The 13,036-nt window shown below is 49.5% G+C and overlaps 1 protein-coding gene across 1 annotated transcript; it reads right to left on the reverse strand.

The window, feature by feature from the left end:
- Nucleotides 1-2,919: 2,919 nt before the first annotated feature.
- On the reverse strand, nucleotides 2,920-12,232 carry LOC120390631 (cathepsin S-like). Its single transcript, XM_039513381.1, has 8 exons — nucleotides 12,017-12,232; nucleotides 10,913-11,053; nucleotides 10,635-10,757; nucleotides 9,027-9,176; nucleotides 8,722-8,946; nucleotides 6,883-7,048; nucleotides 4,588-4,690; nucleotides 2,920-4,346 (listed from the first exon to the last, which is right to left on the reverse strand). Exons 2-8 carry the CDS (start codon nucleotides 11,042-11,044, stop codon nucleotides 4,247-4,249), a joined length of 999 nt encoding a protein of 332 aa, XP_039369315.1. The 5' UTR covers nucleotides 11,045-11,053; nucleotides 12,017-12,232; the 3' UTR covers nucleotides 2,920-4,246.
- Nucleotides 12,233-13,036: the final 804 nt, after the last annotated feature.

Raw genomic sequence — 13,036 nt, forward strand, 5'->3', positions numbered from 1 at the left:
GACAGCTGGCGGCGAGGAGCAGCAGCTGGCAGGGCAGCCAGCCACAGCATGTGCTCAGATGGTGGAGCAAGCAAGGTGCCTTCTTCCTCGGGGGGGAGGTAAACTCACACAGATGCACTTCTGAACCCCGTGTCCTCACTGACCAAGGACCTTTCCAATTTATCCACCTCTTTTTTAAAAAGTGTGGCACCCAGAACTGGACACAGGGCTCCAGCTGAGACCTCACCAGTGCTGAGTAGAGCAGGACAAGTACCTCCCATGTCTTACACACAACACTCCTCTTAACACACCCCAGAAGGATATTAGCCTTTTTTGTAGCTACATCACATCGTTGGCTCATATTCAATTTGTGATCCACGATAACCCCAGATCCTTGTCAGTGCTACCGCCTGGCCAGTTATTCCCCATTTTGCATCTGTGCAACGATGGGGGCAATGGAGAATTGAACCCAGTGCTGTAGGAGGGGAGCCATGGATTACAAGCTACTGGGGCACGGACCAGACAGTTTTGTCCGTCTGTTAAGTGCCAGGTGCGCCTGCAGCATATTTAAAGTCATCATTGTTAGCGCAGCACTTGCCCAATGAATGACCCTCCCCCAGTCTGCTTTCCACTTCACTTTTTCAAGTGGCAAGAACTCCTGATGATTGACAAAGGAAAAAGACTCGTGCAGCGACAACAAGGCAAATTCCTCACCTGCGAAACCAACAGGACAAATCATTTCCCCGAGTCACAGAACCTGGCGCTGAAAACATCTGGTTGGTGGGACTGCAAACACCTGCCTGGCTGCTCTGCACGGGTCTGGAGCCCTTGTTCCTCTCTTTGCCCCTCAGACCAGAAAGGACGCTGATGCAGCCATAGCTGGATTATCCCTCTCAGACCCCCGGTCCCGGTCTCTCTCCCCCGGATTCCCCCCTTGCTGTGGCCACAGCACCCACTAGAAGGGCTTGGGGCTGCCATATGCCGGGCTGTGGGCCAGCCCCCTCACTGCCCAGCTCAGTCGTCAGCTGGGCTGGCGTCCATCCGGGGCTCGACCCTCCCCAAGTGACAGACTGATCTGCATTTGCGCTGAGGGCCCTGTACACTGCTCCACCCAGTGCAAGGAGGCCATAGTGCAAACGGGAGCCAGGCCCACAATGTGGCTGCGTGCGAGCGTCAGGCACTCCTGCTGCAATGACAACATGCTGGGTGATTGCTGTACCCACCCTGGGGGCACCTATTCCCAGGGGGTGGCATCCCTCCCCAGGGGACCCCTGCTCTCAGCGGGTGGGCACAGCAATTCCCCACCCCACTGTTCAATGGTTGACGGAAATGAAGATTAAAATTTTTGAGCACAGCTCCCACTGACCCAGACCTCCCGCTTCTTGCTGTACACCTCCCCCATTCCATCTACCCCATCATCCATTTATTTTCTCTGCTTCCTTCCTGCCTTCCAGCCCCCTCTCCCCCGCTCCCTTTCACCCCTTCACTCTGGAAGGCAAAGGAGAGAGGGAACTGGTGAGATGGAGCAGTGGAGGGGAACCTATCCTGGGGTAGTGGGAGCTGGGGCGCATTGTCTTTTTTGAGGCCTTAGGTGGGATGTGAGTAGGGTTGCCAGCTTGGTAATAATTAAAAACCGGACACTCCTGCAGGAGTGACAGAACCTGCCCTGCCCAGCCCATTCCCCTGAGGCTCCGCCCCATCCACTCATTTTCCCCCTTTTCACCCAACCAAGGTAGGAGGCGGCCCCAGCTGAGTAGAGGCTGATGCGGATGATGACCCGGCAACTCCCCACCTCCCTCGCCAGCATTAACCGGACAAGTGTCTGATCCCCTTTTCAACTGGACTTTCCTGTCGAAAACTGGGCTCCTGAGCTTCCTAGAGTGGCGTCTAGACCATGTCCTGGCCCTCTGCACAGGGTGAATTTCATCCTAAAAGTTCAGGTAACAAACAGTACAGAGTCAGACCTTGCCTAGCAACAGGGGCTGCCCAAGATCCGTCAGTCACTCACCTGGCGCTCCCCCCAAACGAGGGGAAGCAGTGACACAAGACAGCTACATGGAACCTCCCAAGTAAAAGTGCAAATTTAGCCCAGGGCAAGAAATGCTTTGGTGGTTGTTACAAATCTCGAAGTTTCACCATGAGGTGATGTTGCTCAGTTGTTCACATTCAGCCATTGGTGGGGATTTTTATTGGTTTATCAGGTTGCTGGTTGTTGTTGTTTTTGCAACTGATGGATTATATTTTGCTAAAACCAGCCACAAAGATAAAGAAATAACTGGGGACAAGCTCCCCAAATGGTTACCTTTTCACAAAGATGTGATTTCTCACTCCTGTCCCACCAGTGATCGTTTTTCCACCTGGTCCTGCAACACGCTGATGGACCCCACATTTTTGCCGGCTTCCCTTTGATTTACTAAAGCCCTGACCTTGTAACCCAGGAGCGGCGCCAGGGTTTTTGGCGCCCTAGGCGGGGGTCCTTCCACGCTCCCGGTCGTTGGCGGCAATTCTGCGGCGCGGGGTTTCTTCCGCACTCCCAGTCTTCGGGGCACTTCGGCGGCGGGTCCCGGAGCGAATGAAGGACCCGCCACAGAATTGCCACCGAAGACCTGGAGTGCAGAAGGACCCCCCGCCGCCGAATTGCCGCCGAGGGTGGCAAAATGCCACCCCCCCAAATCCTGGCGCCCTAGGGGACCGCCTAGGTCACCTAAATGGAAGTGCCGGCCCTGTTCTTACCTGATTAATTCAAGTGGACACCCTGTGCCCATATGGAGCCCTCTTGGGGCATTGCAGAGATTCAGGGCTCCACCCTCATGAATCAGATTTTTAAGCATCAGGGCCTGAGAGTTTGTTTTGTCTGTAATCAGGGTGGCTTTGAATTTCTGTCACTCGCTAAGTATCCCACACCTGGTCCAGCTGACCAGACTGAGCCTAAACTTCGCAGACAATTGAATATATATATTTTTCCTTTTAGAAGAGGATGTGTAATTTCTACTACATGCATTGTTTACAGATGAGATTAGATCTGGATCATCACAGCAACCTCACTGCTGAATTGGAGAGAAGAGAATGAATTTCATGTGCTGTAGAGATGTGTGACCTCAATCTGAAACTGTATCCCGCAAGGATTTGGTCAATAGGTGTCTGCAAATCCTATTCCAAAGTAGGTCAGATCCAGAAGCAGGGCTCCCCCACGGCCTGTGGAGTAGAGCTGGGCAGCAGATGCGATTCCCAGTGCTGTGCTGGCACTGGCAGCTGGGGGTGTGGATTCCAGGTTCACCCTTTCCCTGCATTCTTGCTCATTCAATCGCTTGTCCCATACCTGCAGCTGGATTTACAGCCTTTGGGCCTGACCCCCTGCTACTGGGCATCATCTACAGTCATGTAAACCTCAGCTGAAAACTGCTGCTATTCTGATTAAGCGAGATTATACACCTACTTTGCACAGGTGTAAATGGCTGTGCAGTGGAAGAGAAAATCAGGCCTTTCATCTCTGCACCGTGTCCTTGGTCCAAGCACTGCAGGTGGCAAAAGCAGACTTCACTCTGTAGGTCACATTTTATAACAGCAGCAGCACTTTTTCCATGGCTGGCCTTTTCCGTGGCACAAGGCGATATCAGGTCATTTCTGACTGCTAGAGTAAGCAACGTGGTTGCTGATGTCTTCGCATAAGACTTATAGGAGCAGCATTGCAAGATACCAACCCAATTTTGTGTAGCCATGAAAAACACGTTCCCCCCCTCCCCCCGCAAGGAATGTCCATAGTTTGCTTGATCTCCTGGGTTGCTAATGATTGCTCTGTGACCTGTACTGTGGAAAATCGATACATGTGGCAAGGATGTGTTGATCCATCTACTTCACCTCTCCACCTCTGATATAGTTTTGGCAACTCTACCGCTCCACCAATGGCATGGACTAGCTTTATCTGGATGACACGGCCTTCACTCCAACACATTTTGAGACTGCGGCAGTGACAATACTTGGCATTGAAATAGCACTTCACATGCACAAACCAATGCATAGACAATCACTTACAAACACCCCTGCGGGATTGGGAGAGTGAACTAAAAGTGCCCAAATTCTGGACCAGACCAACCATGATCCTTCATCATTTTGGCTGCTTATCTCAGGTCCGTCATATGGATCTGATGGGAGGATTTTGCCATTAGAGCCCGTATATTGTTCTCAGAGCAACTAGATTACAGCAAGGCTAAGATTAGCAGTTTAAAAGACCACATCTCCAGAGCGCATTCTGAAGCAGAGCGTCCCTCTATATTAGTGGATAAGAACCATAGCTGGCAATCCCACAGTGGTTTCCTTTGTTCCTGGACATTCGAATGTACCCTTTGTCACCGAAATATTCACCCCAGCTGTTGGAAGGAGAAATAACACAGAATTAAACATTAAGAGAATAAAACATCTTTCTTTATAGGCAGGGTTCCCCTCCCCCATTTTCTCATGTGTTTCAAGCTGTTTAACAAAGTGCATCCAATTCACACTAGTACAGACACATACATGCACAGCTCCACACAGCTTACTCATGCCCCATGCATATCCCAGGAGCACGTTAGTCTATAGATGAATATGGCTCAGTGATGGATTTTCTTTTACCTGTTTTTCACAAGCCAAAAGTCCTTCCCATCCATGGTGCCATAGCCAATAACTAGAACCCCATGATTCACATCACCAGTGCAACGTGGATCATCGTAGACTCCTGGAAGGAAAGAATGCGCAATCACAAGGGAGGAAAAAAAGCCAGCAGGGAGTGAAGTTGTTGTGAGCAACAGCACTCACATGGTACCAACATGCCTCTAACCTGGTCCCCTGTAAGGGGGTAATAATAATAATCCCTCACTCCTTTCATCAGTAGATCACAAAGCGGGTCAGTCTCATTATCTCCACTGTACAAATGGGGAAACTGAGGCACAGAGCAGGCAGTGACTTGTCCTGGGAATAGAACCCAGCTCTCCTAAGCCCCAGTCCAGTGCACTGTCCACTGGAAAGTTTAATTTCCATGGCCTGCAAAATCATTGAAAGTCTCCCTTACTCACCCGTCCCATAAGTTATTTCAGTATCCCAACTCCCATAAACACCGGGAGGGAATCTTCCTTCCACTACAGTCCCCTCACAATGTTCCCTTAAAAAACTCAAATCCAGAATTCCCCCAGCACAGGAACTGAGTAAGACAGCCACAAGCTGTCTTAGGAGGCCCCATTCCGAAAGCTCTGGCCTAGGGTCATGCCAGCCAGGGTTAGGGTCTACAGCAATTCTGTGTGGTGCTTGGGAGCTTGCCATAACATATGCAACCTCCAAGGCTGCCTAAATTACCCCAGAACTGGGCTGAAAGGCCATTTTCAAGCCGCCCCGGGCTGAGTTTGGTGCAGCAGTCAAAACTAATTAAAAAAAGCACGGGTTAATGTAAGCCACGCCCACTCGGTGGGGCATTTTGTCTCCCTCGAGTGGTGCCTGGGCCACAGAAAGGTTAATGAGCCTGCCACAGCCTTGGTTAGAAGAGGTTGGGTCTTTCAGAGCAAGCAGGAAAGGCTCATGCGTTAAGATTCAGAAGTCCCATGTTGGCTCCGCGCTGCTCACCCCGGCGCACTGGCATTACATTAACATGAGTGAAGGGTCCACACTGGGGTGCTGTTTTAATGACACACATTAAGACATCAGCAGGAATTGAATCTGGGGTCTTTAGCCCTTGAACCACCTTTAATCTGTGTTACCGTAGCACCTGCCAGCCCCAGACATAGACCAGGGTCCCATGGCGCTAGGCGCTGTACAAACGCCGAACAAAAAGATTGTCCCTGCCCCAAAGAGCTTCCAATATAGGGTATGTCCACACTGCACACTCCTTATGGCAGCGTATAGACTATATACACTCCACACAGGTATAAACAGCAGTGTAGATGGCTTAAGACACACCTGAACCCTTAGGTTATATGCCCTACACGGCTCTCTACAGGCCCAACCACAGCCTCCCCTATCTGCCCTGCTATTTTTAGCAGTGTCATATGCTGCTATCTCCCAGCTGCTGTGGCTTTTTTCTGCCACAGGGAAAGACTCCAGCAACGGGAGGTAGTGGGGAAAAACTCTGACAACTCCCACTGCCTCCAGCGCCAGAACCTTCCACTGCTGTGCGTAGCTACACAGCTCAGTGTGGACATAGGCTACTTTTCACTGCCGTGTGTAGCTACACCTACCCTACATGCCACCACCACGGGTATGCAGTATAGACATATCCTACGTATAAGACAAGAGACATTAGCTTCTAGCAGTAGTAGGCTTTTATCCTGTGACCAGATGCCAGGGGACTGGAGCACCCTTTCAAAAAAAAAATAGTGGGTGCTCAGCACTTACCAGCCACAGATGATGGTTGGCACTGATGAAGGCATCACTGATCAGCTGTTTGGAGGCACCAAAGACCAGCTGTTCGGCAGCTAAGGGAGGCACTTGGGGAGGGCAGAGAGCAGTGAGCAGGATGGGGGTCTTGGGGAAGAGGTTGGAGCAGGGAGTGGGGAGAGGCGGAGCGAGGGCGAGGCCTCAGGGGAAGGGGCGGAGCCTCGGGGCGGAGCGGGGGTGGAGCACCTATGAACCAAGGGGTTACATGATGGCGTCACTCACAAACAGCAAAAAGTGCTTTTGGCTGCCTGGGGCTTTTGGTTTATAATTTCTGCAATTTATTGAGGGACCAAAAGATTTCAGGAAATAACAAGAAAACAAAAGCCAGGTCTCCAGGGGAAGAGCACGATGTGCGCGTCTCCTCAGTAACATGCTGCAGAACAAATAGCAACTTCCTCCACATTCCTCTTTCAATTTAAAGAGAGAGTCCACAGAAGGCAAAGGAATCACTGCTTCAAACTATGTACAGCACCGGGCGCGGGTGTTGTAGCTTAGAGAATGTACCTGATCTGTACAGGAAAAACGACGGCTGTTTCGCATCTATGGCAACGGACACAGGTCCAATATTGGCGACGGCATCCTTCAGGGCTGCTTCATCGGCATACGGGAGCTCAACAAACTTGGAGCAGGTGGCGGCTCGCGTGGCTGGGTTATAGTGACACGTTCCGTTCTGGCAGTGGCAAAGAGTAGATGAAACAGGGACATTTCAGCCTCTGGCATGAACATCTGATCCACTCGCAGCATTTGTTTTTACCTCCCTTCTATTCCTCTCTGTTGTCTGAATCCCTCACATTTCTTAGATCACTGCTGCTCCCTCTGGAGCATTCCTTGTGCCTCTGGCTATCGAGATCAGAGCTGAGGGACAATTGATTTTTCAGTTCAGTGACTTACTCAGAAAAACAAACAAACAGAACAAAACAAAACAAAACCCTAAAAAAATCCACTGCTTTGTTTCAAACCAAAATTCCGTTTTTTGTTGTTTTTTTTGCTGAAACGAAAAATCGAAAAAAATTCATTTGGTTCAAATGAAACATTTTAAATATCATTTCATTTCCAAATGAGCTGTCAAAATGGTTCCTTTTGATATTTCCTAGGGGAAAATATCGGGGGGGGGGGGTTGGGCTGAAAATATTTGCCAAATTTAGGTCAAATTCACGAATAGATTTGGTGCCCTGAAAAGAGCATTTTTAGCCAATTTATTGTCAAATATTTTTTACCCAGCTCTAATTGAGATGCCCCAGTGTTAATATCTCTCCTTTCCCTCACTCAGGTAAGAAGAAATATGAGGATTCAGCCATCAATGAAAATGTGCAGCACATATTTCATCTATGAATTTATGAGCCTCCATGCCTCTATGATAGAGGAAAGTGTCATTAGCTGGGTTTCACAGAGAAGACTGAGGAACAAACAGAGCTAAGATTACAACCCAAGTGACCTGAGTACAAGTCCCTCTGCTCTAGCCACTAGACACCACTTCCCACCCAGAATTGGGATAGATAAATAAATAAATAAATAATTGGAGATATACCAATCTGCTAGAACTGGAAGGGACCTTGAAAGGTCATTGAGTCCAGCCTCCTACCTTCACTAGCAGGACCAATTTTTGCCCCAGATCCCTAAGTGGCCCCCTCAAGGATTGAACTCACAACCCTGAGTTTAGCAGGCCAATGCTCAAACCACTGAACTATCCCTCCCCCCTAATTAGGGATTACACACCAGGAATCCTGATTCCAAGGTCTACTGCTCTAAACACTAAAGAACTCTGCCTGCAAACCTCTTCTCTTCTTCTTTGTGCTGACACAAACAGCGCAGGAAGACCCAGTAGAACAGGCCACAAAGAACAATGCTACACGCTCGCAAGAAGAGATGCCAGTAACACACTAAGAAAAGGACTATGGAGTCTCTGTGTTTTTGGGGATGTCTGCACTGCATTGTAAAACTGGGTCTGTGGGACCCAGGCTTGTGGACTCAGTGTTTCCAAGCCCACCTTGAGCATCCACACTGCACTGTAAACCTGGGTTTACAATTGCTGGGCCCAGGTCTCACAGCGGTGCTAATGTGTCCATACTGCCCTGCACAGACCTTCAGACTCAGGTCTGCAGCTTTTGTTACACCCACTCTACAAAATGACAAGGCTTGGACCCAGGTCAGCAGGACTCAGACTCTGACCCACCCCTCTAGCAGTGCTGTAGCTACCTGGGGCCTGAACTCTTGCTGACCTGAGTCAGGCTGATTTGTGCGTGGATGGAAGGGGAGCCTGGGCTCAAACCTGAGTCAGAACCCGGGCTTAGTGTGCAGTGGAGCCAGACCCTCTCTGTGTCTGTTTGAAACTTGGATACCCACCTGAGCTGTGTACGGATAGGAAGTGTCTGAATCAATGCCGTGATTATCAATGATGTACTGGAAGGCTCTAGTTATATATCCACCGTTGCAGCCGTAGTTCCCGTACGTAGTGGAACAGTCGACTAGGTTCTGTGCGCTGAGAGATACCAGGTTTCCAGTTTTCAGTTTCACCTGGGCTTCTAGGGCACCGACAGCACTGAAAGCCCAGCAGGCGCCACAGGCCCCCTGAAAAAGCCAGGAAGATGCGCTCAGCCACTGCTGTGATGGGCACCCATGTCAGGAGGGGAACAGATCGAGCCTCCCACCTGATTTTTCACATCCGTAACACATCCCTTGTCCCTCCAGTCCACGGAGTCAGGCACTTTGCTGCCAGGGCGTGGCCTGTAGGTGGAATTCCGGTCAGATCGGTGGGGAACTTTCACTCCAGTTAACAAAGCAGCCACTTCCTCGCTGGTCTAGTTAAAAGAACAGACACACCCCTTCAGACTGACGTCCCCTTCGATGTACAGACTGGCCCCGAACACTGGGGACATTCAGATACAAACTGCGGCTCAGGTTCAACTCGTGTTTATTGATACAGTGTTTTCCTTGATGCAGTGAAAACTATGAGCACGCCTGAATGCTGGGGAATCAGCCTGGCTGACTCAATAGCACATACTGTAGCTTTGTTTGCCGGGAACTCTGGATTCTGTGATTCTCCACATGCTAATCCTCCTCCCACCAGACAGTCCTGGGGATAGAATCCAGGACTAGCGCTGTCAGAAAGTTTTCAACAAATGTTTTTTATCTGAAAAAATGCATATTTGGGTCGACTGGAACATTGCGTGAACTCATCTTGAATTTGCAAAATTGTTTCAGCCAGGAATTTTTTTTTTTCAAAATTAGTTCAAATGTTTGGATTCAAAATGAATTTTCAGTTCAAATTTTACTGCCAGTTCATTTATTTTTTTAAAAAGGTAAAATAATCTAGAAAACTAAACAAAATATTCTGTCTGACCCTAAATGAATTGTTTTCATCTTTTTTTCATTTCACCATTGCCATTTCAGGTCCACCTGAAACAACTTTTGATTGATTGATTTTTCAGCCACCGAACCAAAAGAATCTCTCCTTCACATAGCTCTACCCAGGAGCATCAGCATTGCCAAGTCTCTTGATTTTATTGAGAGTGTCACAATATCTGGTGTTTTCCTTAAAGCACCAATGTGTGGGAGAGGGGATCAGATTTCACAAGAATTTCAGATTTTTTTTTTTTTTTTTAAGTTTCCATCTCTCGTATAGCTGTGGAGAACTGCAGGAAAACATAACTCTTAAAAGGGCAAAACCCAGAGAAAAATAAAAAGAGCCCCCAGACTTGAAAAAGACTAAGCAAAGACTCAAAAATCAGGACTGTCCCTATAAAATCGGGACATCTGGTCACCCTACAATGGCGGAGCAGACAGGTTGTATGTTATTTCACATGCAACATTTCTCATGGGGGTAAGGGAAGGTGGCAGATACAGTAAGGTAGCGAAGCAGGGTGCAAGTTCACGCTGCTTGGAGGATGCCATTTGATACAGAAATATGCTGCGGAGAAGGGGGGGGTCACACCAGCAGCGGGCTAGCAGGGGATGAAGTACCTGGACTCTCCCCCCCCCGCCCCCGATGGCAGATTTCCCACACAAACCCCTGACCCAAGTAAGTAGAACAAAGATTTGCACAGCTCTCAGGAGCGGTGGGCAGGTTGCTGCTGGAGGACGCATAGGGGTGCTGTGGTTTGTGGACTACTTCTGGAGGGCCCATACTGACCCTGGATTGGCTGGAGCTTATTCTGCCCGATTCAGTTGCATTCTCTGGGCACGACACCCCCAGGGAAATACAGATAATTCCCAGATGCTCAGTCACTGGGTCGGTAGCGATATTTTTTTTAACTTACCATGTCTGCCAGGTGGTTCATGCCCAGCTCATAGGAATGCAGCCCCAGTGAGTGCTCGAGGTTATGCAGCATAACGAGCTTGAGGTTCTTTTCCCAGGTCACGCGCCGTTCCCCTTCCTCTTTCTGGAACCAAAGCACAGCCCCCAGGTTACTATGCAGTAGCCCAGAGGAAACCATCTGCAGTATAAATGGGTTATAGTTCTACCTGCTGACCTGAGGGGAGATGGTGACAGAAATCCCCCTCCCCTACTTTAACCCCACAGCCGCACAGAGCCCACCTTGTGGCTGTATTGCTTGCCATAGGTTTTCTTCCAGAGCTCCCAGTGGTTATCCAGCGTCGGGTCTGAGTGTAGATGTGCAGTAGCAGCAGCAGCAAGAGAGACCAAGATGATACAAACCAACAGCTTCATTCTGCTCAGCTGGGGGAGAGAAAAAAAGAGCATGCTGGTGAAAGATAAGATCTGCATGGTTAAGTCAATTTCCTCCACTCAGTGATGGTGCAAAAGATCCAGCACTGACTTGCTGAGATTTCTCCACTCTCTCTGCCATGAGCCAAGTGTCAAGAAGCAAACCCTGATCCTGCAGCAGCTCTCACACTGAGCCATCCGGCGGCTTGTACCTTGGGGGCGAGGGGGCAGGGGAAGGGGCTTCCTGGAACCCCACACAACAACAACAGACTTGAAAGGAAAACAGAGCTGGGTCAATGGATAATATCACCCGGCTACTTCTACAGCTCCTGAACTGGATCTTAGACCTGGACATTGGCATCAGAGCCTGGGATAAGGTGATCCAGCGGGGAGGGAGGGATGGAGCTAGCGAAAGTCGGAGACATTCCCAGCTCGGGTGGGAATTGATGTAGCTTCACTGAGGTCAATGAGTGTGATCCCAAGGTGGTGTAAACTAGTGTCACTCCATTGTGGTCACTAGAGCAAAGCTGATTTACACCAGCTGAGGATCTGGCCCAGAGAGATTTAGGTGAAGAGGACTTGGATTTTCAAAGGAAGCCAAGCAATTTTCAAGGGAGTTAGGTACCAAAATCCCATTGACTCTCACCTAAGTCCCTTTGAACACTCCAGCCTAGAAAGGAAGATGGAGGGGTGTATGGGGCTAGAAAGAGTGTATGAGAATAGATAGAGAGGGTGTATGGCGAATGAGAGAGAGAGAGAGTGTGTTGAATAGATAGATAGAGGGGGTTATTGGAAGAGAGAGAGGTTTATATGTGGATAGAAAGACAACAAGACTGATATACATGGGTGACTGCAGACGCAAACTCTCTACATACAAAATGCCATATCTTGATTTTACTTCCTCAAACACATTGTTTCAAATACGACAAAGAGGAGATTTAAAGTACAAGGGGAAAAAGAAAAAGCCAAACATACCTGACAGGAGTTCGCCCAGTAGAGATTTCTAGGCAGGAATCCTGAACTGATCAGCAGGCAGCAAGAATTCCCCTGAATTCTCCTCTCAAGGCTGGCGCCTGAGTGAACCCTAACACCCTTCCTGCTCTGACTGCATGCCAAGAAGGAGTTCGGTTTGCCCTGCCAGGCTCATCACATGGGATTGTGAATGAGGAAATGGCAGGACCTCTGGTTTCCCTTTACTGTGACTGTATCAAAATAGGGATGTTCACTACGGCTGCAGGCTGATTTTCAGTCCCCAGCCCCGGACCACTAAAATCAGATGTTTTTCCTTCCCTTCCCAGACCCTACAGCACATGATTTGGAGAGTTAAAAAATAAACTAGTAGGGTCAACATTTTCAAAAGCTCAGACAGGTGCAAACAGTCACTGGGAACTCCCTTTTGGGGTTTAAGTGATCATCAGTATTATGGAAAAACCTAGAGATCCCAGCTGAGATCAGGGCCCTGTTGTGCAGAGTTCTGCATGAACACAGAGGTAGAGACAGAGCCTGCCCCCCTGAGCTCACAAGCTAAATAGACAAGACACAGCAGGGCAGTGCTAGTACACAGACTAGAACCTACGTCTTCCTGAGTCCCAGTCCAGTGCCTGCTTCATTGGCATTTGGGCACCCAGCATGCTCTCTAAGCCGGTGTTTGGTTTAACCTCAACTGCCTGAGCACCCGGCATTGAGTGGGATGTTCAGAGGCACCCATGCACTTTCCTGGGTGCACAGGGCTGAGCAGAAATGCCCTTTAGGTGCATATTAGCATATGGATATTGGCACTTTGAATATGCTAATGAGGCATAATCCCAGCCACAGCCACTGACTTTTGTTTTTGCCGGCAGATGCTCCTCTCTGCCCCCTCACCCCATTCAAACGGCAAGCGGGGCCTCGGGAGGGAAGAGGCCAAGTGCGAGTGGGGCCTCGGGGTGGAGTGCGGTCACGGCCTCTGGGGGAAAGAGGCTGAGTGGGGCGGGACGTCGATGTGGACAGAGCAGG

The sequence above is a fragment of the Mauremys reevesii genome, linkage group 24, assembly GCF_016161935.1.
Source record: "Mauremys reevesii isolate NIE-2019 linkage group 24, ASM1616193v1, whole genome shotgun sequence".
NCBI lineage: Eukaryota > Metazoa > Chordata > Testudines > Geoemydidae > Mauremys > Mauremys reevesii.